Source organism: Phoenix dactylifera, chromosome 2, assembly GCF_009389715.1.
Source record: "Phoenix dactylifera cultivar Barhee BC4 chromosome 2, palm_55x_up_171113_PBpolish2nd_filt_p, whole genome shotgun sequence".
Taxonomy (NCBI): domain Eukaryota; kingdom Viridiplantae; phylum Streptophyta; class Magnoliopsida; order Arecales; family Arecaceae; genus Phoenix; species Phoenix dactylifera.
In genome coordinates, this window is record NC_052393.1 from 4,909,468 (window position 1) to 4,936,801 (window position 27,334).

General features: G+C 39.2%; 2 protein-coding genes across 3 annotated transcripts; both read left to right on the top strand.

Annotated features, from left to right (window-relative positions):
- The first annotated feature begins 14,661 nt into the window (after positions 1–14,661).
- On the top strand, positions 14,662–17,080 carry LOC103706503 (homeobox-leucine zipper protein ATHB-4-like). 2 transcript variants are annotated; one of them, XM_008790635.4, is made up of 4 exons: positions 14,662–15,116; positions 15,242–15,501; positions 16,438–16,491; positions 16,635–16,923. In XM_008790635.4, the coding sequence occupies exons 1-4, from the start codon at positions 14,957–14,959 to the stop codon at positions 16,653–16,655; spliced, it is 495 nt and encodes a 164-aa protein (XP_008788857.1). In that variant the 5' UTR covers positions 14,662–14,956; the 3' UTR covers positions 16,656–16,923. The 2 variants fall into 2 exon arrangements, with proteins under 2 accessions (XP_008788857.1, XP_008788847.1); XM_008790625.4 differs by having other exon boundaries at positions 14,663–15,116; positions 16,438–16,517; positions 16,635–17,080.
- A 6,087-nt stretch (positions 17,081–23,167) lies between these two features.
- Positions 23,168–25,880, top strand: LOC103708074 (protein trichome birefringence-like 4). Its single transcript, XM_008792844.2, has 5 exons — positions 23,168–23,706; positions 24,171–24,363; positions 24,498–24,691; positions 25,317–25,475; positions 25,544–25,880. The coding sequence occupies exons 1-5, from the start codon at positions 23,168–23,170 to the stop codon at positions 25,878–25,880; spliced, it is 1,422 nt and encodes a 473-aa protein (XP_008791066.2).
- Positions 25,881–27,334: the final 1,454 nt, after the last annotated feature.

The window sequence follows — 27,334 nt, forward strand, 5'->3', positions numbered from 1 at the left end:
AAAGGGGGGTTAAAGGGGTCTATTCCCATTCTCATTTTAGGAGAAATCCGAGAAAATAAAATCTAATATCGGTTCTTCAGTATTCAAATTTTATTCTATAAAAAGATATAAAATATTATTTTAAAAAAATAATTTTTTGTTGATTTTTTAAAAATTCAAGTTTTCATCAAAACATTTGCTTTCAATTCTAATTCTACTCGCCAATCAAACACAACGTTAGAATATAGCCATTTTGATTCCTATTTCCAGTCCATTTCTATTGCAATTTCAATCGTGGACCATATCCATCCACAGATTCCTGTACAAACAACATGCAAGTCCTCCAAAACTAATATACTTTGTAATATCTTATATAAATTGCATAAACTCTTTTTTACTACAAATCGAAGGTAGAAGTTATGGCATCAGAGGGAGAGATATCCTAAACATTGGTATCATAAAACAGTCTAATTTAGAATAATCTCTTTTCCAACAATAAAATGATTGTTATAGTGGTCTAGACTCAACTTGAGTTATCCATTTGCATGACCACCAATTGAAGTAAAATCTTGCTTAGCTATTATTTAATTATAGAAGGTTTTTATACACTAATTACTGACATCAGATGTCTCTGTTTTGGCGAGCAAACTTTTGATTGTATAAGTCATAGAAATCATTTTCCCAGATCAATGTGCTGATAAATGCATAGGATATTACTATAGAAACATAAAAATGCACCATATAATCAATATTCTTTTAAATAACAGTGCTTTGCTATTACTATCTTTTATTTTGGATTACCATGGCTAGCAACAACAGTTTGGCAATTGTTATTCTATTTGAAAGACAATGAAGGTAGCGAGACTAAAGATCTGGCTAATCGCCCTTTTCTTTCTTAAAATCTCTATTATTGTAATGTAAAAGCAAAGCTTAGGATACAACCTTGCCCCCGAGTGACTCCACTTTGCCTTATATCTTCTCAGCAACCTTCTCTACAACTAGGAAATATGAAAAATTCCATCTCATTTTAGAGTTCCTAGTGTTAGAATAACATTAGAATAACAGAAGAAGAATTTGAGTAAGACCTCCCTTTTGCTAGTATACTGTGTTAGCAACCTTCTATTTGGGCTACATTCCAATGTCCAATCACAGCCAGAAGCCTAAGTCATTCAAATGTCCAATTCATATCTCCCTCTTTTATTTCTTTTCAAATTCTATTTGTTTACTTCTTTCTTTTATGTTTGATTTTGCATTATCTTCTTTTTATTATTATCTAAAAAAACACTCTCCATTCTCCAAATTTGCAGATTGGATGGCCTCAGACTTTACTTGTCTACTCCTTGCTCTCCTATCATGGCCTATTTGGAAACGGAAGCATCTCATGGAGGGAAGCAATTAGAATAACATGATCTATCATGTCCTTAAAATATTAGGATAAAACCATCTTATTGTTTTGATGTCAAAGGATAGCTCTTTTGACACCCAAACAGATCCTTAATTTTGGAACTTAGGTTGAAATATATTATAATGGCCACTCCTAAATTTCATGCATGTAATCATGTATATATCTTTGTCCTTCAAATCTTTATCTTATTGAGTTGATATGTAAACAACAATCCTATAGCCTTTAAAAAGTGACGCCAAATGCCAAACCAACCGATATTCATAATAATGCTAAAGTATGAAAACACTAAACATTTTTCTCCTTCTTTATGAATTATTCTTTTCAGTGGCATTTGTTTTTTTTGTGAATTTTTCACAACCTGTATGAAGAAAATATTCCTGAATTATAGATTAGTTGTAAAATCTGGCCAATTTTGGTCGAACCTCCTCATATCTTAATTCTTAAGAGAAAATTTTGTAAAACGAAAAAGCTAGAAAAGATTTTCCAAACAAAAACTAGTTTTTTGGACTTTGTTCCCTTGATAGCTAAATGAGCTTAGATTTATGCGATTTTATAATCACTCCATATTCCATGTTTGCTCCTACTTAATTCTTAAATAGATCGACTGTTTCCTAAAATTACTGTTGCATTTCCTAAATTTTTTATTTGATCCCAATTTTCCCAAAAAGATATGTTATTATGTCTAATTTGAAACCCTTTCAAATATCAATGGTTTCTAAATTTCCTTATGTCAAATATTTCTTTATTTTTTGAAGTTTTAGATTATGATGATCTTAAAAATCTACCCTAAATAGATTAGCATCTTTTTAAATTGATAAAATAATTTCCCCAAAAAGATATGTTATTTTGAGTTTTAGGATTAGTCATTTCAAAAAAAAAAAAGCTTTCCTAAATCGGTTAGTGATATTTTGTTTAACCGTGAAAATTAATTTTGTGGAAAATTTGATCGCCGATTTTTTGACTTCATTATATCACTTATTTCTGTGATTTTATAATCGGTGTATAATCCACACTCACTCTATTTTTAATTCCTAAATAGATCAGTGGTCCATTTTAATTCATAAATAGATTAATGGTTTAAAGTAGGACTCTATTTTTTTTTCAGAAATCTTTTCTTCCAGATATATTTTCAGTTGGAAGCAATTGATAGAATTTTATATATTATATGAGCAGCCAGAATTTGGGGGGAATATTTCTGGATTTTGAAACTCATATTTTTAATATAGTAGAGATTTATATATGTATACATCCTTTTTAGTTTGATTCTTTTATGTTAAAAAAAGAAGAAGAAGAGGGGAATTCCCTGTTACAATGGATAGTAAGAGCAACCAAAAGCATAAGCTTTAGCCAAATTAAGCAATTCAAACAGGGAAAGGAATGGAACCAAGTAATAGCAGTAGAGAGGGAAGAAGCAAAAGTTATCTTTAGCTATTGCTGGTCCCACAGTCTAGAAATATATAATTTTGTATTCATTACTGTTAGAGCGGAAAAGTGACTGCGTCCCGACCAGAGGTATTATCCGCTTTAGGGTATTTATCTCAAATTTAATTTAGCATGATGCTAATTCAAGAGGTCGCTTTGTTTGGTAGAAGTTCCTTTTAATCATGCCAGCTTCCTCTGGAAATCTGGGTAATATTTGTTAATCATCTAATATTTGTGCATCTTTTCACTATCGTAAGATACTCATTGGTGATTATAATGGCAATGCATCAAACTAGTTTTCCACGAGGTGTTGCATAGGTGGTATATAGCTGAAATGGCAGTTTCTTGGAGTGACCACAGAGGCCAGTTTTTGGGATTCTTGGGATAGGTTTGAGCCACATTTCCTTGTTTGACTTTTCTCTATGGTTAAGTCCTCTCGTTTGAGTAGCTGAGGTGTTTGGCCATAGCAATGAGGTAACCAGGTGGAATACTGCAGAGAGAAGGAAATTTAAAGCCCTGTTGGTTGAATGGATGTTTGATTGGGGATTGGTGGAAAGGGAGCTGGGCTGGCTCATGTGATGGATCTAAATGGCACCAAGGAAAGAACTAGTGTGGTCTTTGGTTGGTGAACATGAGCTTGGACTAATGTAGATGCATTGCTTGGGGTAAATAAGGTGTTTTTTTGTTCTTTTTTTCTCCTCTCATATATCTCTATGCTGTTAGCTTGTTAGTAGATTTCATTATGATAAATGGCAGGCAATGTCTAATCCTCCCATGCATGGCTTGTTGGTTATATCACTCTCATACATAATTTATGTCCTGGGCTGGATTTCAGGTCGGATGGATCCTTCTCAATTTCCTTCTCATCTAAAAGGGTGGCAATCAGGTCAGATCGGATCGGACACAAGATAGATCAAAATTCTATCAATCCAAACCATACATGTTTCTGAAATATGTCAAAAATCCATATCTTAACCTGATTATTTTATTAAACAGGCAATCTAATTTGATTTATAATTGGTTGAATCAAGTTAAACAGCTCAAACGGCTAAGTATCGTCACCAGATATGCATCACTTCTATGTATTTGTGGTGCATGTGATGCCATTTTTTTTTTCAAAGGATAAGTTAACTTTAGTTCACGATCTTATTTTTTGCTTCCTTTTGTGAAGGTTAACTTCAGTAGCTCTCTCTTGGCCACAAAACGATAAGTTGCTGAACATGTTTGTTTATTGTAGAGATTTTTTTCTTTTTTTAATGTAAATTGCAGAGAAAGAGTTGGTTTGGTTGCAGCTGCAACTGCAGAGGTAACAAAGTAGTCTGTGATTTTATCATATGAAACATGCTAAAGAGGTGAGCTAATAGTTGGAATCATGCCGGTTTTTGTTTATGACAGCTGGTTTGTCCTTTATGCAGGATAACCAACACGACCATACCTGCTAATCCAGGAATCTTCTCAAACAATGTCTTAAAAGAGAGGTTTGATTGTATCTTTCATGTGAAAGAATGATTGATCTTTTTTTCTTCTTTTTTTTTCGATGTCGGCAATTGAATCGCACCCTACATAACTCTCAAAACGCTCCAAATTTTTTCATTCTCTATCTACACATATTTCAAAGTGTCTATTATGTGAGGGTGGATTCGCACTAAAAAAAGATTGAATCCTACTTTTGTACAAAAAATACAATCCCTATCTTTGAAGACTTGTTTGATTCGTAGAAAAAAAATTTTATTACTAGAATATTTTTCTGCAAAGATAGTTTTTGAAAATATGATGCCAAAAAAATAGTTTTAGCCTATTTAGTTAATCATTGAAAAGTGACACATTCCATAATGACTTATATTTGGCTGACTATTTACCTTTCTGAGAAAGTTGTATGAAATATATATTATATTCTTAATAAAGAAAAAAAATCATAAATTTCGATAGCTTAATAATATTTTTTAAAAAAATCTAATTTTTTAAAAATAGTTTTTCTATGTCTCTCATAATTTTTTTTTTTAACCTAAAAATTTTATTTTAATGAGAATATTTTTTTTTTTGAAACACTAATCAAACAAGGAAGTATTTATTCTTGTAGCTGACCAATGCAAAATGTTCAATCTGCCGTTGCATGGAAAGCACCCAAATTTAGTCATCTCCGTATTTGGGAGACCCGAAGTCAAGTTGTACCCGACCAACCCATCTTTGCAGCAGGTCCCAGCAATGCTAAGCTTTTTTAAACCATTTTTCCATCAGGTGATGACCACTTTCTCCCTGCACGTGGGAACTTCAAGCTAGTGGAACGACACCTCGTCCTTGATGACATTGCAAGGCTCAAAAAGCTAATTAGGACGTCCCTTTCTAATCATAATATCATGCAGGACCACGATAGCTACAATGCAGTTATATCGGAGGTCTATGGTAGGCCCAGGTGCTGAATAACAATTGATAGAAAGACAGTCTGATGAAGCTAGAAATTATATCCTACACCACATGCACCATATTAGCGTTAATACTCGTAAAAGATAGTAAGAATCCATGAAATCTATGAAGCCTCTAGAATGATGAATGGGGCAAACGAAAAATTTAATTATCGTGGTACACCGCTGATGTAGGATATAATTTTTCGGAAACGTACAAACACGAGCAAAGCACCTTGGATGCCCTTGGAGGGGCTCAATTGGGAAATATTGTTAGCATCATTGGGCATGTACATCAACCTAAGTATTATTTGAATGCACTGTGGTCATCATTGACAGCAGATAGATGGTCCTGACCCAGAATTTTTTGTCCCTTCTAAGTTGCATAGGGCAGTCCTAGTTTAGTTGAGTTTGGGCAGAAAGGGAGGACGACCCACTTGCATTATAACTACTGAAGAATTCTGGAGATGCACCAAATTTATGAAATCCAAAACTTGCATTATAACCTTTTTTTTTAAAGAAAAAATCAATTTGATTATTTTCTTGGGTTGAAAGAGACGCATTAGTCCTTTGGGTTGACGCTATTTCATCTGATAGCTATGGTGTCATCATGATCATCTTTCTTGTTTTCTATTTCCTTTATAGTTGGTCTCCATTTATCTTGGCCATACAATAACCCCCCTTGCAGCCAACTAGATCTATTGCAACCGGCTATTTAAATAATAACCAGGGGATCAGACCACGCAACATGGAGATTTACTTGGCTAACGGAAATGGCTAATGAATCGGTTAATGAGTTTAGTCATATTCTCGAGAAAAGAAAAGAGAAGGTAATGACAATTAAGATGGAGGTATAGTTCTAACTTGTTGAAGCTGTTGACAATGTCAACCTCAGTATTTGATTTAACTGAGTGAGCATTTTGATTTATCAGCTTCCTAGTAATGAAAGGATGACATTAGAGTTGTAAGAAATAGATTTTTTATTTTTCGTGAGGAGCTTGATTTATCAACTTATAGTAATTCAAAAGATGAAATTTGACTTCTAAAAAGAGTTTTTTGTATGAATACTTTCCTAAATATCGAATTTTGCAAGATTACTTTCTCAAAATTGATATTTGCATGTATACCCTCGTAAAACACTTGTTTTGTCATTTTATCATTTTTTATCCTTATTGTTGTATATGTACCCGCGTCATCTAACACCGTTAAAAAAATGGTGGTTTCATATTAAAATGACTAAAATACCCTTAATGGGTAGATGTGCAAAAAGAAATATTTATAAGACGATCGCGATGAGAGATAAAAAAATAATTTCAAAATTCTATTTTATGTGTAATTAAAATAAATATGTTTTTTTATTAACGGTGTTAGAAAAACCGTTATATTAGAGGTATTTGTGCAAAATCAGTATTTTATGAGGGCACATAAATAAATATAAATTTTAAAAGTTGTTCATGCAAATTTGAATTTTTAGAAGGATATTCATGCAAAAATATCTTTCTAAAAATTAGGATTCATTTTTACTTTAATATTTAAAGAGACTAATTTATCAAAATCTTGGTGGAGGAAAGAGGTCTCTCTCTCTCTCTCTATATATATATATATATATATGAATATATGTATATATGTATATATGTGTATATATATTGTTGAGGTCGAAGTTCCTCCGACCTCAGATCTTAGCTCCCATCGAACTGAAACAGAAAAAAAAGACTGCGTTTCCACAGAAGGTATTGTCCGCTTTGGAGCAGGTAGAAGCCTTCCTCACGGTTTTACCGTTTAAAAGGCACCTCCTGAGGGAAGGGTAATCTAGTCCTTCATTTAAGGTACAGACCTTTTCGCTATTCAATCGATGTGGGACTAAGTCTGAGACCTTTTATTTCCACAACATCAGCCCTCCAGCAGGAAGGTCAGTGCCGAGGTCAAGGGTCCCTTCTTGGCGTGCCATTGTTGAGGTCGAAATTCCTCCGACCTCAGATCTTAGCCTCCACAGAACTAGAACAGTAAAAAAGACTATGTTCCTACAGAAAGTATTGTCCGTTTTGGAGCAGGTAGAAGCCTTCCTCACGGTTTTGCCCTTTAAAAAGTGCCTCGTGAGGGAAGGGTCAAGGTGCCTCCTGAGGGAAGGGTAATCGAGCCCTCCATTTAAGATAGACTTTTTCGATATTCAATCAATGTAGGGATTAAGTTTGAGACCCTTTATTCCCACAATATATGTATATATCTTAATTGGATGAACAAATAAGAGAAGAGTGACAAGAAACATGGAGTCTTCTGCAGTCCACCTTGGTTGGCCCCTGGGAAATTCAACAGCACGGAAGGCTGTCCTGGACCAAGCAGCTGATCCTAGCAGAAGCCCGTGATGATGGGGGCGGCGCCATCTTATCTATGAGGAAGAAGCTGGGCTTTACCTCCGGGCCCACTCGCTCTTATCCCCAACCACCGACTCACCGGCGCGACGTGCGGGCCGATGTCCGTGCCCACGTGTCCATCACGTGCCTCGGTCCCACACATGCCTTTCATCAATCATGGAAAATAGCAAACCATCGTACACTTGATTGTATTAAAGGTAAATCTGCTTGCTAAAAAAATATTTTAATTTAAGTTTATTACCTTAATAAAACATTAGATCTTAAAACAAGATTTTATTTTTTTATTTGTGCTACAACAAAAATTAGCTTGTGCAGGGCTACGCTAATCTTCTTCGATGTATTATTTCAGTTTTATTAGGTATTTTCAATTAGTCCAAAAAAAAATTCAAAAATTTTTTCTTGCATACTAATGTACTTTTAGTTGTCAAAATTTGGCAATTGTTTGTGAGGCTTCGCCCTGCAATGTGCAGGGGCTCATAAGAATTTCATACATGCGATGATGGAATCCAATGCATCAGGTAACTAGTTTTATAAGAAAAAAATTATCCAGACTTTTTAGGATATTGAAGTTTGCCTAAGCTCAACTTGGGATATGCAGGACCTGGTGCCTCTGAGCCACAAGGATAAGCACAGATAAATCTATTTTGATGGACCAGAAGAAAAATCTATCGAAGTGTGAGAGTCGTTTGGAGGAGGACAGGTTAGAAAGAGATAGATTTGGGGTACTTTTGGCTACCATGCTTATCTTATGATTTTGTGTCAACTTTGTTATATTGATGGCTGAAATGTAACAACCCAGGACCTCACCAAAAATAGCTAGCCGGAAGGTATTATTTATGTTCCTTAATTTTGTATAAGTACCGAAGATCTACCTAGCGAATAACCGATGTGGGACTAAACACACGCCCGCATGGATCGTCACATACTCCCCCCGTTCAAGCTCTGACGTCTTCATTCAAATCCATTCAAATCTAATCACAAATACCACGATCGGTCCGTAGTCAACCTCAATAGATCCATGCTGCAGTGTCCTTTAGTCCACATAAGTTATGGGCCGGATCCGCTCTGATACCATTTGTAACAACCCAGGACCTCACCCAAAATGGCTAGCCGGAAGGTATTGTTTAGGTTCCTTGATCCTGTATAAGTACCCAAGATCTATCCAGCGAATAACCAATGTGGGACTAAATACACACCCGCACGGGTCCTCACATGGAAGGTTCGAGTAATGATAGTTACAGAATTGCAGTGGCCATTGCTGTTATAATAACAGACATTGCTTACTATTTTTATTGGTCACTAACAAAAAGTAATACTATGAATAAGTAGCAATACTGCGTTCGAGTTCCGAGTGATGTATCTCCAATAATTGGACCTTGGTGATCATAGTAGTGAATTGGTTTCCCTTTGGAAAAATCTTGGAGATATATATGTAGACTTGGCTACACTATAGTGAATTTCTCTACTCAGATTTGATCAATTCTAGCTTAGATGGTGGGGGTTGTAAATCGATGATCCGAGCCATTGGATATTATCTGCAGTCTCTAAATTGCTTGCACAAGAAAATAATATGATTTAGAGATTTCTATTTTATGCATCAAGTAGCCAAAAAATTAAACAGTTTAAATAATATGAAACAATATATCTCTTTAACCACTTGATACATAACTAGAGATCTCCAAATACTTCATATAAAATTTAATTTTTTTTTGAAGATTAGTCTTTGAAGTAATCCATATTTCCATATTAAGTCCTTTCTTTTCATGTTTGTATTTTATAACTTATTGCTTATACACCCTTTACATTAATTATATGAGAATGAAATATTTTGCTTTTATTTGATATTCTAATTATATTAATTTTATTTTTGTGGATATTTTATTATTAGTCCTCAAACTTAACCGATTCCTTAATATGTGCTCCTCCACCATGGATATCTTAGTGGTCCAATTCTGAGCAAGAGGAAGCCAAGGCACAAGCCTAATATAAAGGCATTTTTGTCCTTATGCAATCCTGGTTAACTTAATCAATATTTAGTTAAAAAAAAAGAGCAAGCGGTAGGACTGATTTAAAGACACAGGGAACTTTATAAGTATTTATATAATATAAAAAATAAGGAGAATCAATGCACAAATATGGAAAACTTCAGGACTAATTTATCAAAAACTATAAAACTACGATTCACACAGTTTTCTTCATATAATTGGCTTTGTATCCGTTATGATGCAAGAGCAACAAAAAAAAAAAGAAGCAGAACCCAGAGATTTGCAGCACCCCAGCGGATGTTCTGATTCGGACACTGGGAGGTATTTCCTACATAATTTTTTTCTCCCAAAAGGTTATATTATAAAAAAAATTATCTCATATAGTTGCGTGACTTTCTTGTTCTTGTGTAATTCATCTCTAATACCTTACAATGCTGGCCAAGCCTTGTAAAAATACCCTCATTGGGTTAAGTCTAAATATAGTTAATTTTGCAGCTAAACTGACTCAACCATATCATTAGTCATCTCCATAGTCCCTATCGGGTAGAATTGCTAAACAAGTACTTGCTAAACACGGCCTAATGATGCATAAAGTGATGGATAAGAATGGCAATGCTTAACCATTTAATCATTTAACTTGTTTCAACCACTGAAATTCATATTAAATTATGAGCTTAATAAAATTGTCAGGCTGGAATCTGAAGTTTTGATATGTTTAAATTAATAGGTTAAGTTTGGTTTGATACATTTTAATTTATCCTATATCCGATCAAATCGTATTTTGTTTGATCCGATCTGGTTGCTACCCTCGTGGTAGGGTTGGATCCCCAAATGCATAACAACAATAGCAGTAATTAAAATTTTATTTTTTTCAAAAAAATTGACTTTTATATCTTTTATACAGTGGTGGATGTCGGAAATTTGTGGAGCAAATTTATGTGTGGGTTTGCATCTAAGAAGTCTCTCATTTTGAGGGATGAGTATCAGCATATTTATTTCAATGGCTGATGGAAATTTCAACGGAAAAAAAGGCAGACGGAATTCTAATTAAATGGGTTGTTTTGTATTTTATATTCGCATCTTGTCCATCAAGCACGAAGGATGGGATAAAGGAAAAAGGCCAGTGAACATAATGTAGTGGAGTTTAAAATTATAGAAAGGGAGCTGTGAGACTCAATTATGGCGGGCTTTTTTCTCACCTTTCGTACAAGAAAGAGCAAATGAAGGACGGCAATGCTTTAAGCAATTTAAAGGTCAAAAGAGAAAAAGGAGGCGATAGCTGTGGGGTTGTGTTGGAATCTTGTTCCTTCAGGTCGTAGTACTTTTCTTGTATTTTTTTTCATTCAACGATGACAGCTTTTTGGTGCTCCTTTCCCCAAATTGTAAGAACTCTTGGAAAAAGTGAAAAAATTTACAAAAATGTTAGGGGTTTGCTCTTTTTTTTTTTTTTTTTTTTTTTTTTTTTTTTTTTTTTTTTTTACTCGGGGATGCTGGGAGAAGCAAAATTTAAAAAATTTTATCAGTGAGCAGAAAATTTGTGCGAACATATATTTAGTTCCACGTCGGTTATTAGCCGAGAAAACATTAGATATTCATACAAGACTAAGAAAGTAAAAAAATTTTCTTCCAGCTAGCTATTTTGGGTGAGATCCTGAATTGTTACAAATAGTATTAGAACAAAGTCAGCCTATAGCCTATGTAGATTAGAGGACATTGTAGTACGAGTTAATGGAAGCACGAGCGGCCCAATGCATTTGGGGGCCTAAGGCGAACTCACTAAGATTAGCCTTTTTTTTTTTTTTCTATTTTGTCTTTGAGGCTTTTCCTGCAGTGGGCCAGCCTAAGGTGAACTCACTAAGAGGCCTTCCCTATGGTGGGCCTTCTTTAGGCCGGGGCCTTAGGCGACCGCTTCAATCGCCTAAGGGTGGGGCTGGCCCTGTGGAGGCTGACCACGAAACAATTGTGATTTGAACCACTAGCCGATGAGAATATGTGAGGACCCGTGCAGACCTGTATTTAGTTCCAAATCAGTTATTTGCCAATGAGATGTTGGGTAATTATATATAACTAAAAATTTCAAAAAATAACTTCCAGCTAACCAACCTCAAGAGGTCTTCACTTATTTAACAATTGGTTGTTCCTATGTATTCAAAAACATGCAATTTCAGATGACTAGGTACTCAAATGGAGGATTTCTGGATATCCTTTATCCAAGAAGGGTCATCACGGCTTACTTTGTTTTTCATTTCAGCAGCAGAACTGGCTCTAAAATGATTTGTTTGCGGCTTCTTAGGCATGCATGCATCATCGATGGATACCAACTCCAAATATTGGTGGATTCCACTACAATGCTGAATTCCCTTTTAATTATCTATTCTCTCTTCTGTATGACAATATTGAAACTGAATACTTCACGGTTCATCGTATCATCCACTCTTTTTTTCAATCAGGAAACTATATCTATATTGAATAAAATTTGGGTGGCTTAGCCTCCCTTTTTCTCTCTCTCTCAAAAAAGAAAAACTTCAAAAAGATGCAATGACCTACGGGAGAGAACTTATGGGAGCATACTCATCAAATTTCAGTTCCTTCTGTACCTGAGTTCACTGAATCTAATATGAGCATTTTGAAGAGTCCATTACTTTGTCAATTTTTGTTTTTTTTTTCCTTAGTGTTTGCATAGATCAGATAGAAAAGAAGACATAAAAACTGAAAATTTCAGAGATCATGTTCAATTTTGCATGGCTATAGCATGTTTTCTTTTCCACAAAATATGGTCATAGCAGACTGATACCTTTTCTTCAGGATATATTGTGAGTGCTGACATGCTTATTCTAGAATAGAAATTGGAGTGGGATGGGAATGGAAGATAGAATGGGAACTAGAATTCCTATTCCAATATTGTTTGGTCATGATATAGGAATGCACAAAAAAGAAATACCAATTCAATTCTAATACTTAATTTAGCTAGTTATGTATTAGAGTATTCCATTTATCATTTTTAGGATATTTTACTATATTTTTTTACTTAATATCTTTACTTTTATTTATTTTTCAATATTTTCTTTGATTAAAGTGATTCATAATTTTCTTATAATATTTATTTTATTTTTTATTTTTAATATTTTATTTAATATATTTAATTTTCTTAAGTTTATTTATTTATTCATATTTTATTACACTTTTATTCCTACTTTATTCATATTTTATACTTTCTAACAAAAATATTTTATATATTAGTTTATATTTTTGACATTTTCATGGGATATTCTAGTACTTTTTATTTTTATAAATTTTTATTTTATGTTTTATTTTAATATATCATCTTAATTGACATTCTAATATTTATCTAATATATTTTTGTTTCATATCCAATACTATTTGATAATTTATATCTACACTTTATAAATTCTTTCATGTAACATGCATCATGTAATGCTCATTTGTTAGTATTATACATAGCAAACCATTATGTAACAATATAATGATATAATACATGCTGCTAGGTATTTCTAATATTTTCAATATAATAATAATTAATTAAAATATTATAAATTTATTTATATTATCTTGTACTATAATTATCAATAATTAACTTAATTTAAATATAGCATTTGTTGTTATTTTATACCATAAATATTACTAATAAGTTCATTTTTCTAAAATACTATCCATTCTTATCCACATGAACATGGCCGTCCTTCCTATTTAAAAGTGGATCACCATTCCTTCAATTGAAGGAATGGCGATTCCAAAGAAGATGTGATTCCATGGTTTATTGCTGTACTTGAAGGAATGTGATTCCAAAGAAGATGTAATACCAGAATTTTTCGCTATACCAAACGCTGGAATGGAGCTAAAAATAAAATTTCCATTCCATTTCAGTGCTTATTCCAGTGAACCAAACATAATGTAAGAGGTTTGAGTTGGGAGGGTTAATTTGTTAAAAACCAATTAGTATACCAAAGATAGATCATTTATCCAAAAACTAAGATATATAGCCTCTATTTATAATGGTGAGGCTCATTCTTGCATACATCGGATCGATTTTTTTTTTAGTTCTAATATGAATTATTTTTCTAAAATACACTTGACCAGTTAAAATAAACTCAAAAAAACTAAAATTTTACATAAGATAGATTTCAACTTGTACATCATCTTTATCTTTTGTTGCTCCACCTAATTCTTCTTAAATTAGGATATATGTTCAGTCAAAGTAAACTTTTAGTTGACCAACCTATTTCAGAGCTCCTGATGTAGGCCTCCAAAATTTTTGGCAGATCTCAAGCTCGAATCCTATTCTACCCTATCCATAATGGCCAAAGTAGTCCAAATTACGTCCAGTGATCCTCCTGGACCAATGCACCTAAGCTTCGTATCTAGAACTTCCCTCAAAGAGATCAAGGGCGTTCCTAGGGGGGCATTGTCTACTTCTAGTTTATTAAATTTTAAATGCTTGTTCTTCTTAATACTCATTCTTCTCCTAATATCATGACATATTTGCAAATTCGATCCATTTGGGCATCCCCTAACCTTCATCGCACGTGTTTGTTCTTTCACAAATAATTCCTTGTTAATTTCACCTATCGTACCGCGACTCCATAGCGAGAGCGTGGGTGCATGCATGCATACCTTAAGGACAATTTGTACTTCGAAATATTGTAAGTGTCTACTCTGACACCTACCTTTAATATCACACAATTCTGGGACCCAAACATCTCATAAAGGCATTTGATTTTGGTATTCTACTTCCATCTCATGAAGTCGCATGATCCATGGCCCAAGGCATACTGCATAGCCCTCAAATAAAGGTGCAAGCAAGTACAGCTACAGAGATATGCTTGATTTCCGAAATTAACTCTTACAGAGTCGATAATTGCACCCTTACACCCTTACACAAGTTACATGAATCAGGAGACAAAAGGTTGTTGAATTTAAAATTCTTATTGGTTTAAGTTTCTTGTACATGGTGGCATACTTGTGTGTGTGCAGTGAGGCTAGTTTAGATATACAAGCACCGGCAAACATGACTTACCCCTGAAGTTTGCAAGTGTTAACCAAAAGAAAAGGAGAAAATTAAAAAGCGAGATCCGAATAAGAGCCTCACAGGGGCAGTTGGTGCCCAGGCAAATTATTGGAAGAGTGCAGTATGAAAGCAATCAATGCCTTCTCTTTCCGTTGCTTGGAGCAATGGAGAGGACCCTTGTGACGAAGACAAGGTGGGAATTTTCTCATCACTTTCCTACTCATGCTTCTCCTTTAACTTGCAATCCTGCGCTCATGCCTATCACCATCTGAGTCCCATCAGTCACGACCAGATACTCATCTCCACTTCTATTTAAAATTCTGTTCATGCTCATCTCCTGGTGCCTTCGTATGAGATTTTGAGCCATGGAGGTGGCTTCGTCGGCCTGTAATGGTGACTGGAGTAGTAAACAAAGCACGGCCGGGCAAGAGCTTAGCTTGATGGATAAAGATGGTGGGGCACTGACGATCCAACCCTCCCTTCAGCTCGAATTGAAGCTCTCGTGGCTGGCTGAGACTGAGTTAGGTAGGTCTCTGTTTTCATAAATTAAGCTCGTAATATCGAAGATACACGCTATGGTGAGAAAAAAGATCGACTATACTGCTTTCTGAAACTTGCTGAGATGCTTTTTTCTTTGTTTTTGGACACAGAAGAAGAAAGGAACATTGATGAAGCCAAATCTCGACGACGGCTCAATGTGAAGGGGGCCGCTAGAGATGCACACGATGCTTGTGATGATATGAAGCCCTCGTCTTCAACTTCTCACAGCATGACAGCAGAGAGAGGCTCTCAGCAATGTCGCAATGGTAGCGAAGGTGAGGGAGGCAAAGGAGGAAAGAAGCTAAGGCTATCCAAAGAGCAGTCTTCTTATCTGGAAGAGAGGTTTAAGGAGCACACCACCCTCAACCCGGTTAGTAACATTGAGATATGCATTAAAAAATCCTATATATTCTACAACTTCATTTGTCTCTTCTTCTTCTTCTTCTTCTTCCTACTCCCCTCCCCCCTTTTCCCTTTGTTTAGTTGGTTTAGTTTGGAGCTTGGTTTGCAAGTTTGAAAACATGTCTGATATCTTGTTCCTTGATTTTCTTTTTATTGAGAATAAATGGGTTAACCCATGGGATTCATTTCACGAGCAGAGGAAATGAGTTTCTTGGATTTCCTTCCAAAAACAAATAACAGAAATCATGTTTCTAGTATTCACTTCTTGGTGCTTCTTTCCTCCCACTGAGTCAGGGTATGTTTACATCTCTCTCTCTCTCTGTCAGATTAAGGATCTTGCGATTGTTACCATATTATGATAACGTAATAATTATATAAGATGATACCGTAACAAATATCTATCCTTAGATTGCCTTTATCGAAGCTTGGATTTGGCTGTGTCTTTAATTCATGTCCTACAGATAGCAGAGTTTGCTATATTAACCTCACCCTCTACTATTGTGGTCACCCCTAACTTTTGAAGATCCAGCAAGGTTGTTCCCTAGTTCCATGAGAGTTCAAATAACTAACAGCTATTGGAAATATTTCTTGACTTGTCTCACTTAACAGGAAGGCTACTCTTAAGGCGATTATTTTACAGAGCAATTCCTGAAGGGCCAGCAATGATCCCATGTTACATTTTGACTTTCTGACCCACTGGAGGAATAGAGCCATACACTTAATCATTATGCTTAATAAGCACGGCTAATTGTGGCAGTAGTGGTTGTCATTCCTTCAATCATCCCCTCGGACTTTCTGACTGAAATCCAAAATGCTACATATAATTCACCAAATGATCATGTAAGCGCACCTTCAATTGCCAGCAAAAGTTATCTTGAAAGCTGACAGGATTTCATGATTGCAGAAACAAAAGCTTGCAATAGCTAAGAGGCTAAATCTGCGGCCTCGGCAAGTAGAGGTGTGGTTTCAAAACCGAAGAGCCCGGTATCATATTGCGCTCTGCTGCTGTCTTGACCATAATCTAATCATTGTCTTAAAATTTCAACTTCTTAATTATCTATTCACTCGGTTTTTCTATTTGTCGTGCTACCTCTGATTCAGAACCAAGCTCAAGCAGACTGAGGTGGACTATGAATACTTGAAACAATGGCGTGAGTATCTGACTGAAGAGAACCGAAGGCTCCATAAGGAGATTCAGGAGCTCAAAGCATTCGAATCTCCCCTCCAAAATGTTTATCACTTCAGGCATCCGACGATGCTAACTATCTGCCCTTCATGTCAGCATGCTATCGGTCTTCAGAAAAATTGGTAGCTTCGATGCCACGGCCGCAGCGACAGCTTCCTTAGATTGGCCTGTTAGGGTTTATAATTGGTTTGTAACATGTTAGAATCGCAGAATTTAGGAGTGTTAGATTTAGAGAAGTGTTAGCTAATGTGGCCGGGAGAAGGCTTCTTTTATAGCAGTTCCTCTGTTTTAATTTGTTATGAAGAAGAGCAACTTTTGAGTAGAGTGCAGGAGGTCGAACAAGGCCCCAAGCTTGGCACAACCAGGTTTTAACATGAATATATTCTAATACAAATTATATATTATATTTATATCAACAAATAAAGATATTGTACAAATGCATGTATACATAAAATGTCAAATGAGAGAAAAGAGTGCTCATAAAAACCAGTGCATGGAATAACAGCCTAGTTTGATAACCATGAAATTGGAAACATACCAAGCACTTGCAAAATGCATGGAAAGTTGGAAATAAAGGGGAAACCAATACTGTCGAAGATATATCCTCTTATTATTATATTGAAAACTTTCTTGTTTCAACTCCACCCTAGATTTGAATTATTTTTTTATACGGACTCACCCTCTGTATTATATTTTTTTTCTTGAACATCTTCTCGCGAATGTCAACTTTACATGTTTAATATTTTAGCTTTTTAGATATTGAAGTAGGATCTCCTTTTCTGTGATTCTGATTATTCTCTGAAGCACCCCGGCACCCCAAACATGTATATAAAGACACCGTATTGCATGTACATATGTATATAGAGACATTATTACACATACATAGTGTAGTTTCAGAGAAACAGAAGTGCTTTGGCCAACCTGGTGCCAAAAGAAAATGCTCCAAAAATCAGGCGTAAATGGGTTTGGTACTGTATACCGCAACCCGACTATGTATCCTATCACCAATGTGAGGCCCAATAGTCCCACATCGGAAAGACTCGTTCCAGAGCCTGGGCATATGAGGCGGGTGTCTCCAAATCCTGTAGACGCGTTTTGGGTGGAAAACAAAACCGGGGAGGGGTGAAGGACACTTGCGTGAAGCCCCAGAACCGGACAATATCTGGCAGGGGAGCCCCGTGTTCCCCCCTCATGTGGCCCCCACGTGGGCACTAGGTGCCTCACGTGCCTCGCAGAGGCGGGGGCGTGACATTTGGTATCAGAGCCGAGGACGGCTCTTGTCCGATGGTGGGAAGGGTGTGAGGCCCAATAGTCCCACATCGGAAAGACTCGTTCTAGAGCCTGGGCATATGAGGCGGGTGTCTCCTAATCCTGCAGACGCGTTTTGGGTGGAAAACAAAACCGGAGAGGGGTGAAGGACGCTTGCGTGAAGCCCTAGAACCGGACAATATCTGGCAGGGGAGCCCCGTGTTCCCCCCTCATGTGGCCCCCACGTGGGCACTAGGTGCCTCACGTGCCTCGCAGAGGCGGGGGCGTGACATTTGGTATCAGAGCCGAGGACGACTCTTGTCCGATGGTGGGAAGGGTGTGAGGCCCAATAGTCCCACATCGGAAAGACTCGTTCTAGAGCCTGGGCATATGAGGCGGGTGTCTCCTAATCCTGCAGACGCGTTTTGGGTGGAAAACAAAACCGGGGAGGGGTGAAGGATGCTTGCGTGAAGCCCCAGAACCGGACAATATCTGGCAGGGGAGCCCCGTGTTCCCCCCTCATGTGGCCTCCACGTGGGCACTAGGTGCCTCACGTGCCTCGCAGAGGCGGGGGCGTGACATTTGGTATCAGAGCCGAGGACGGCTCTTGTCCGATGGTGGGAAGGGTGTGAGGCCCAATAGTCCCACATCGGAAAGACTCGTTCCAGAGCCTGGGCATATGAGGCGGGTGTCTCCAAATCCTGTAGACGCGTTTTGGGTGGAAAACAAAACCGGGGAGGGGTGAAGGACACTTGCGTGAAGCCCCAGAACCGGACAATATCTGGCAGGGGAGCCCCGTGTTCCCCCCTCATGTGGCCCCCACGTGGGCACTAGGTGCCTCACGTGCCTCACAGAGGCGGGGGCGTGACATTTGGTATCAGAGCCGAGGACGGCTCTTGTCCGATGGTGGGAAGGGTGTGAGGCCCAATAGTCCCACATCGGAAAGACTCGTTCTAGAGCCTGGGCATATGAGGCGGGTGTCTCCTAATCCTGCAGACGCGTTTTGGGTGGAAAACAAAACTGGAGAGGGGTGAAGGACGCTTGCGTGAAGCCCTAGAACCGGACAATATCTGGCAGGGGAGCCCCGTGTTCCCCCCTCATGTGGCCCCCACGTGGGCACTAGGTGCCTCACGTGCCTCGCAGAGGCGGGGGCGTGACATTTGGTGTGAGGCCCAATAGTCCCACATCGGAAAGACTCGTTCTAGAGCCTGGGCATATGAGGCGGGTGTCTCCTAATCCTGCAGACGCGTTTTGGGTGGAAAACAAAACCGGAGAGGGGTGAAGGACGCTTGCGTGAAGCCCTAGAACCGGACAATATCTGGCAGGGGAGCCCCGTGTTCCCCCCTCATGTGGCCCCCACGTGGGCACTAGGTGCCTCACGTGCCTCGCAGAGGCGGGGGCGTGACATTTGGTATCAGAGCCGAGGACGACTCTTGTCCAATGGTGGGAAGGGTGTGAGGCCCAATAGTCCCACATCGGAAAGACTCGTTCTAGAGCCTGGGCATATGAGGCGGGTGACTCCAAATCCTGCAGACGCGTTTTGGGTGGAAAACAAAACCGGGGAGGGGTGAAGGACGCTTGCGTGAAGCCCCAGAACCGGACAATATCTGGCAGGGGAGCCCCGTGTTCCCCCCTCATGTGGCCTCCACATGGGCACTAGGTGCCTCACGTGCCTCGCAGAGGCGGGGGCGTGACATTTGGTATCAGAGCCGAGGACGGCTCTTGTCCGATGGTGGGAAGGGTGTGAGGCCCAATAGTCCCACATCGGAAAGACTCGTTCCAGAGCCTGGGCATATGAGGCGGGTGTCTCCAAATCCTGTAGACGCGTTTTGGGTGGAAAACAAAACCGGGGAGGGGTGAAGGACGCTTGCGTGAAGCCCCAGAACCGGACAATATCTGGCAGGGGAGCCCCGTGTTCCCCCCTCATGTGGCCTCCACGTGGGCACTAGGTGCCTCACGTGCCTCGCAGAGGCGGGGGCGTGACATTTGGTATCAGAGCCGAGGACGACTCTTGTCCGATGGTGGGAAGGGTGTGAGGCCCAATAGTCCCACATCGGAAAGACTCGTTCTAGAGCCTGGGCATATGAGGCGGGTGACTCCAAATCCTGCAGACGCGTTTTGGGTGGAAAACAAAACCGGGGAGGGGTGAAGGACGCTTGCGTGAAGCCCCAGAACCGGACAATATCTGGCAGGGGAGCCCCGTGTTCCCCCCTCATGTGGCCTCCACGTGGGCACTAGGTGCCTCACGTGCATATGAGGCGGGTGTCTCCAAATCCTGCAGACGCGTTTTGGGTGGAAAACAAAACCGGGGAGGGGTGAAGGACGCTTGCGTGAAGCCCCAGAACCGGACAATATCTGGCAGGGGAGCCCCGTGTTCCCCTCTCATGTGGCCCCTACGTGGGCACTAGGTGCCTCTCGTGCCTCGCAGAGGCGGGGGCGTGACATTTGGTATCAGAGCGGAAGGGTGTGAGGCCCAATAGTCCCACATCGGAAAGACTCGTTCTAGAGCCTGGGCATATGAGGCGGGTGACTCCAAATCCTGCAGACGCGTTTTGGGTGGAAAACAAAACCGGGGAGGGGTGAAGGACGCTTGCGTGAAGCCCCAGAACCGGACAATATCTGGCAGGGGAGCCCCGTGTTCCCCCCTCATGTGGCCTCCACGTGGGCACTAGGTGCCTCACGTGCCTCGCAGAGGCGGGGGCGTGACATTTGGTATCAGAGCCGAGGACGGCTCTTGTCCGATGGTGGGAAGGGTGTGAGGCCCAATAGTCCCACATCGGAAAGACTCGTTCTAGAGCCTGGGCATATGAGGCGGGTGTCTCCTAATCCTGCAGACGCGTTTTGGGTGGAAAACAAAACCGGGGAGGGGTGAAGGACGCTTGCGTGAAGCCCCAGAACCGGACAATATCTGGCAGGGGAGCCCCGTGTTCCCCCCTCATGTGGCCTCCACGTGGGCACTAGGTGCCTCACGTGCCTCGCAGAGGCGGGGGCGTGACAACCAATTTCCTAGAGCCATATAATATGTTCTAAGGTTGAGACATGCAACATCACTCCTAAAAATGTGATCAAGAAGCTTTGATGGCGACAACTTCTCCTGATCTTGTATCCATTTTCCATATGTTTCTGACATGCTGAGACTTTTAATCTTTATGTAATTCTCATTAATTTGCATTTTTGACAAGATTAAGATCTTTAGGAGGCTAATATCGAAAAGAATTTACCCACCGCTAAGTCCTTCCTAAGATTGACTTGTAAACCAGCATGGTCTCTCTTCTACAAGACTAGGGTGAAACATATAAATCACCTGCTGTTGGGAGCAATCATTATATTCTTTCATGGTAAATCTGAAAAATCCTGCTCTTCATCATCTTTGTACCACTGGAAGGATGTCCATGGAACAAGCTAACCTCAGAACAATGTGGAATATGTTAATCTTGGCTATCTGATGACTCATTGGTTTATATAGAGCAAAAGAAGAAAAGCATGCATTTGAACATTAGAATTTAGAAAGCACCACTTATTTTATTTTTGCAAGGGATGTGAACAATGCAGTAGAGATAGCAATGGCTCAGGTTGGGTTAGTCATAATGTTCAAAACCCTTCCCATACTTAACCCATCTCAACATTGGGTCAAGACTCCCCAAACCATAAGCGTCCATATATAGGTTGAAACCTACGATCCTATGTAAACCATTCCATCCACAGTCTTGTCTATTTTACACACCTTAGTCCCTTATGAACCCAACCTAATATTTCTAACCTAATTTTTATAATTCTTGATCATTCATCTTCAAGGTGATATAAGCAACTAGTGTTATAAATTATTAAAAAAAATATATCCAGATTCATGATCCAATCATATATAAATTTTTCCGATCCGTATAGAACTCTACCTAAATAATTCGAGGTGGGTCAAAGTTCTGATCTATATAGGGCTCATTTAAAGGTCAAAAGGTATGAGAATCTAGACACAAACTAAATAAAACCCGACTGAACCTAGCCCAAAGAAGGTTGTGTAGGGCCAGGTTTTTGGGTTAGATCAATTTTTGCCGCCGCTGCAATAAAAACCCTTTAGAATATTGTCTCTGAGTTTCTCCTTGGATCTTTTCCTGTAGGACTTTTAAGGCAACTCCAATAAAGCTTCTTGTTTAGTCTAAAGAAAAGCAAGGAGAAGCGAACGAATAAAATGAATGGTGAAAGAACAGATAAAGTGACAACTATTATCATAATCACACTAAACGTCGGTATATAACATGGATGATTACAAAAAATTATCCCTAGGTACATGGCAGTCCAATGGCATTTGTCGTTACAATAATATCCTCTGCTTCTTTGTTGATCTATAAATTGTGCTGTTACTAAAAAAAATTTATTTTTAAGAAATATATTATTCAAGAAACAATTGATAATGACAAGGATTGTGATCATGATATATAATTTTCCTTTTTGTACTCAAAGAGACCCATCCTTCTGGTTATATGAAATCTTCTTCTCCTTTTGACATTCTCAGTATTTTTTTTTTGGTTTCAGTAATTGATTGTGATGTAAGGAAATGAATATTCTTTTATCAATGTAAGGGCTTGTGCGAGCGTATGTTTAGTCCCATATCAATTATTCGCTGGATAGATTTTGGGTACTTATACAGATCAAGGAACCCAAATAATATCTTTCGACTAGCTATTTTGGGTGAGGTCTTGGGTTGTTACAAATGATATCAGAGCATACTCGGCCCATAACTTATATGGACTAGGAGACACTACGGCATGGATCCATCGAGGCTGACCATGGGCCGATCGTGGTATTTGTGATTAGATTTGAATGGATTAGAACCCTTAACTTGATGAGGATGTGATTATTTGCTGGATAGATCTTGAGTACTTATACAGAATTAAGAAACTAAAATAATATTTTTTTTTTACTAGCGACCCAAATAATATTTTTTGGTTAGCTATTTTGGGTGAGGTCTTGAGTCGTTAAAGTCGAGGTTTTAGTCACCACACTAATCCAATGCTATGACCAATCAATCATGTGTTAATATATGCATGCAAGCCGTTATATAGCCTTTAAATCGGATGCAAGACATGAAGCGCCAGCGGCCAGGGCAAGCCAAGAATTCTCCTAAACCACTCTTTTGGAACTCATCAAGAGGAAGATCCCTTAACCAAACTACAGAACACATCAGGAAGAAGATCTCTCTCTCATGGCCTCTTCCAAGAATCTCTTGAAGGACGTCCCCAAGCCTCTTTTCCAGTCCTTCCTGTTTGGGATCGCAACCTGCTTCACATCCTGCCTACTGTTAGCGCTCTTCTCCTTCATCATCTTCCTCGGCCGCCACCCTCAGACTTTGGTGTTACGCCCCCGGGTCCTCATAGGCGCTGGCTCGCCACCTTTTATTCCTTCAAACACTTCTGAGAATGGCACGAATGCCACCAAAGTCCTTAATTCTTCTTCCACTTTCCTCCCTTCTGCTGCTCCCAAGATCCTCTCCGGCGTCATTCAAGACCTTAACCTCCTCAAGAACCAGAAGTGGAACATGGGGAGTTGGGTGGAGGGTGGGCATGGGGACTTGGCCTCTTGTGATCTCTTTGATGGGAGATGGGTGGCTGATGACTTGAGCCCCAATTACTCACCGGGGACATGTCCGTTCATTGACAATGCCTTCGACTGCTTCGGCAATGGCCGCGCCGATTTGAACTACATGAAACTCCGGTGGCAGCCTAAGGGCTGCAGGATACCAAGGTCTGGAATCTCCTCCATTTTCTTTCACTTCTTGCATTGAATTCTGGCGTTGGTGCCGTTTGGGTTGTTGCTTTTCTTTGTCATTTTAGTTTCTGTCTTTCTTGTAATCAGTTTTGATTAATGTGGGTTTCTTCTTTCTGGTGAATATATATATATATATATATATATAGGGTTCTCTTTATGCTTCTGAAAACAATGTCTTCAGAACTACTAACAGTTCTTGGATGGAATTCTGGCAAAAGAATTGTACTTTTGATTTTTTTCTCAAGTAATTGGAGCCTGTCGACATGGGAAGTGGAAATGTTTTAACTTTGGTTTACTGCTGAATCTGTCATTTGGGCAGTTACTATTATATATCAATTGCCTAGTACTTGCCCTGCTTGAAGTCAAGCTAGAGATTCTGAATGAAATTTCTTTGCTATAGTTTGAATTTTTCTCACCAGCTTTGAAATCTATATTCTTAGGCTGGAAGGGAAGAGAATGCTGGAATTGTTGAGGGGGAAGAGGCTGGTGTTTGCCGGGGATTCGCTGAATCGGAATATGTGGGAGTCACTGGTCTGCATCCTGAGAAACTCTCTGCGAGACAAGCGACGGGTATTCGAGATAGCAGGCAGGACGGAGTTTCGAACCAATAATTCGTATGCTGTTAGGTTCATCGTAAGCATATTTGTGCATATGCTCATAACTCTATAGTGATTACAGAGACTATAAGATGAAAGATTTCATCACATTGCACATTGTCATTGTCATGCAGCACTACATTTACTTGATTTTGTATTTTGGAAGCATAGGATTATAACTGTTCGATCGAGTTCTTTCGATCGCCATTTCTTGTGCAACCATGGGCAAGAGTGGATGCAAAGGGACGGCGGAGGGAGACACTTCGACTTGATTTGATCGAAGAATCATCTTCAAAGTTCGAAGATGCCGATGTGATTGTATTTAACTCAGGGCACTGGTGGACACATGAGAAAACCTCCAAAGGGTAATGCATGAATATTTCCAACAGCTTCTAGAATTCTAAGTTCACTTTGAAAGACATAAAGCAACTTCATTTGGTTATGCATATCTGTATGTCTGTGACCTTCATGCAGGAAGGAAAAAGATTATTACTTTCTATTTTCCTCAACCTAACTGGACTACAACATGGTTTCTTTTTCCTATGATCAATCGATCATTTAAATAAAACTGTTCAGGTAGTAGTCAGCACTGGATTTTAGTACTTCATGATTTCTTTTCCTTTTTTTTTTTTTTTGTTGATTGGTTGAACCCTCCAAATTGAAGCTGGCTAATTAAACAGTCCACATTGAATTATTTGTTATGATTGCAGCAACAGTTTCTGCTGAATTCCAGGGTAACTGAAAAAATAAATGCTGCACACCAGAATTATTACCATTTAGTGGTGTTAAAGAAACAAGTGATCCGGAAAGAGAATAGAGTAGTAACTGACCTCGGAGGTCTTTGCAACGGTCTCAAGTTTTTTAAATCACGTAAATGGTTGCTCCCATGGAAATTGTTTTGAACCTCGGAATAATAAGAGAACTTGGTTTCTTAGCCCAACCTAGCACCTAAATTTCATGTCTTGCTGCTAACTTCCAAAGTTTTAGCAGGAAGAATTACTACGAGGAAGATGGTCATGTGTACCCCCAGCTGAGAGCAGCAGAGGCTTACGGGAAGGCGATGAGAACATGGGCGAGATGGATCGACACACATATCGACTCAAAACGAACTCGGGTCTTCTTCCGGGGTTACTCCAGCTCTCATTTCAGGCAAGTCTGATTCACCGGTTTATCCTAACAATTGTAGAACACGAGAGCTGAAGTCAGGTTCTCTGCAGCGGCGGCCGGCGGTGGAGCTCAGGCGGGACCTGCGATGGAGAGACCCTTCCAATTACCAATGACAAGCACCTAGCAAAGTACCCGGCCCTGATGCAAATCCTCGGGTCGGTGATCAAAGAGATGAGAACGCCTGTTCTGTATCTCAACATCACAAGAATGACGGATTACCGTAAGGATGCTCATCCTTCAGTGTACCGCCAGCCCGCGGCACAGAGGAAGCCTGGAGCGGTGCAGGACTGCAGCCACTGGTGCCTCCCTGGCGTCCCTGATGCATGGAATGAGCTCCTGTATGCAATGCTTTTGAGGGGCTCAGGTGGAGAGACCAGAAGCAGCTAACACTGATGCATGCTGATCATGGAGTTGAGACAAAATGACTGGAGTCTATAGATGGTCTAATCTCCTTCTCTTTGCACCATAAGAAATCCATGACATTGCCGATGCTTTTTAATATGTATACCGCTGCTTAGTATCGGTAGTTTTGTTTCCGATACTTTCAAAAGCATTGCAAAAGCATCGGCAATGTAAGCATCACGCTTTTGATTTATAAGGAGCTAAAAGATTACAGTGAATCATGAACTTTTGCCTTACATGAAGAGTGCCCATATATGTTTTTTTTTTTTTGTTTTTTTGTTTTTACTTTGGACTGCTGTATGTTTAAGACATGAAGAAACTTCTACTGTGTCTGGAAGTGGTGAAAGTTCGGCAACCTGTGATGATGATGTTGTTTGTGTTTATCTTCACCTCTCATCGACAAAAGGAGAGAGAAATGAGAAGACCAAGAGGACCAAGGACAGATCGAAGGTGTGATGCAGGGAGAGGGAGGCACAAGTTTAAGGTTTGCGACTTCTATACTATGAAAAATCAAGGTTAATAACTGGAGTTGGATTTGAAATTTGAGGGGAAAAGAATTATTTATGTATTTTAAGTCCATGGCACTCATGTTATAGCATTATTGTTGCACCAAGACGTGAACTCAAATTTAGAAACTGAAAATTTGGAAAATAAGTAAGATTTAACACCACCACCAGATGGAAATTGGAATGCCGACTCCAATCTCGCTTGTGTATTCGCTTCTCCGTAGCATCCCGGGATCTCACGAAGATGGAGCTCGTAAACACAAAAATCGATTTCTAAATCCTCTTTTTCCCAGCAGGATTTGACAATTCCAACGATGATGGAGCGCGGGGCTCTCGAGCACAAGACTAGTCAAAACGGATAGAGTCATAGAGAGGTTCCAGGAGATGGCCTGCAACCAAACGAGCCCCAGAGAGAGCAGGACGTCGTGGAAATGGCCACTGGATGCATCATCACCTCGTATGAAAGAAGTTTCATATGTGGCCAATTCCTTTCTCACGCAAGAGTTATTCATATGGTAGACCCACTCTGTTGGTCTTTCTTTTTATCAAATTTCCTATCGAGTGTCAGTTCCTGTGACTGGAGTAGTAAGCTTTCTACGTAAAATTTATTATCATTAAGAGGGACGTAAATGGTGTGCATACGTGAAGGAATATTTTATTGCCAATGACTTTTCTTGGTCTTTAGGGCTCGTTTGGTTCGCAGGAAAGGAAGGGGGGAAGTGTGGTCAACGAAAAAGTAATGAAATGCCTCTTGTTTGATTGGAGTTTTCAAAGGAGAGAGATGGGAAAGTTGTATTTTCATGGGAATATGATTCCCACATTTCATGGGAAAGTCTTTCCCATGAGAAACATGGGAAAGTTACTTTCCCATGAGGTGGGAATCACTCCTTTTTTATTTTTTCCCAAAAAGACCCTTCAGCATTAAAGAAGCAT

Excerpts from the sequence above, each read along its gene's own strand:
- LOC103708074 (XM_008792844.2), top strand. The coding sequence starts at position 23,168 with ATGGCCTCTTCCAAGAATCTCTTGAAGGACGTCCCCAAGCCTCTTTTC. Across the intron at positions 24,364-24,497 it reads CGTATGCTGTTAGGTTCATC|GATTATAACTGTTCGATCGA; the intron begins GTAAGCATATTT and ends TTGGAAGCATAG. Across the intron at positions 25,476-25,543 it reads TACTCCAGCTCTCATTTCAG|CGGCGGCCGGCGGTGGAGCT; the intron begins GCAAGTCTGATT and ends GGTTCTCTGCAG.
- LOC103706503 (XM_008790625.4), top strand. The coding sequence starts at position 14,957 with ATGGAGGTGGCTTCGTCGGCCTGTAATGGTGACTGGAGTAGTAAACAA. Across the intron at positions 15,117-15,241 it reads GCTGGCTGAGACTGAGTTAG|AAGAAGAAAGGAACATTGAT; the intron begins GTAGGTCTCTGT and ends TTTTGGACACAG. Across the intron at positions 15,502-16,437 it reads AGCACACCACCCTCAACCCG|AAACAAAAGCTTGCAATAGC; the intron begins GTTAGTAACATT and ends TCATGATTGCAG.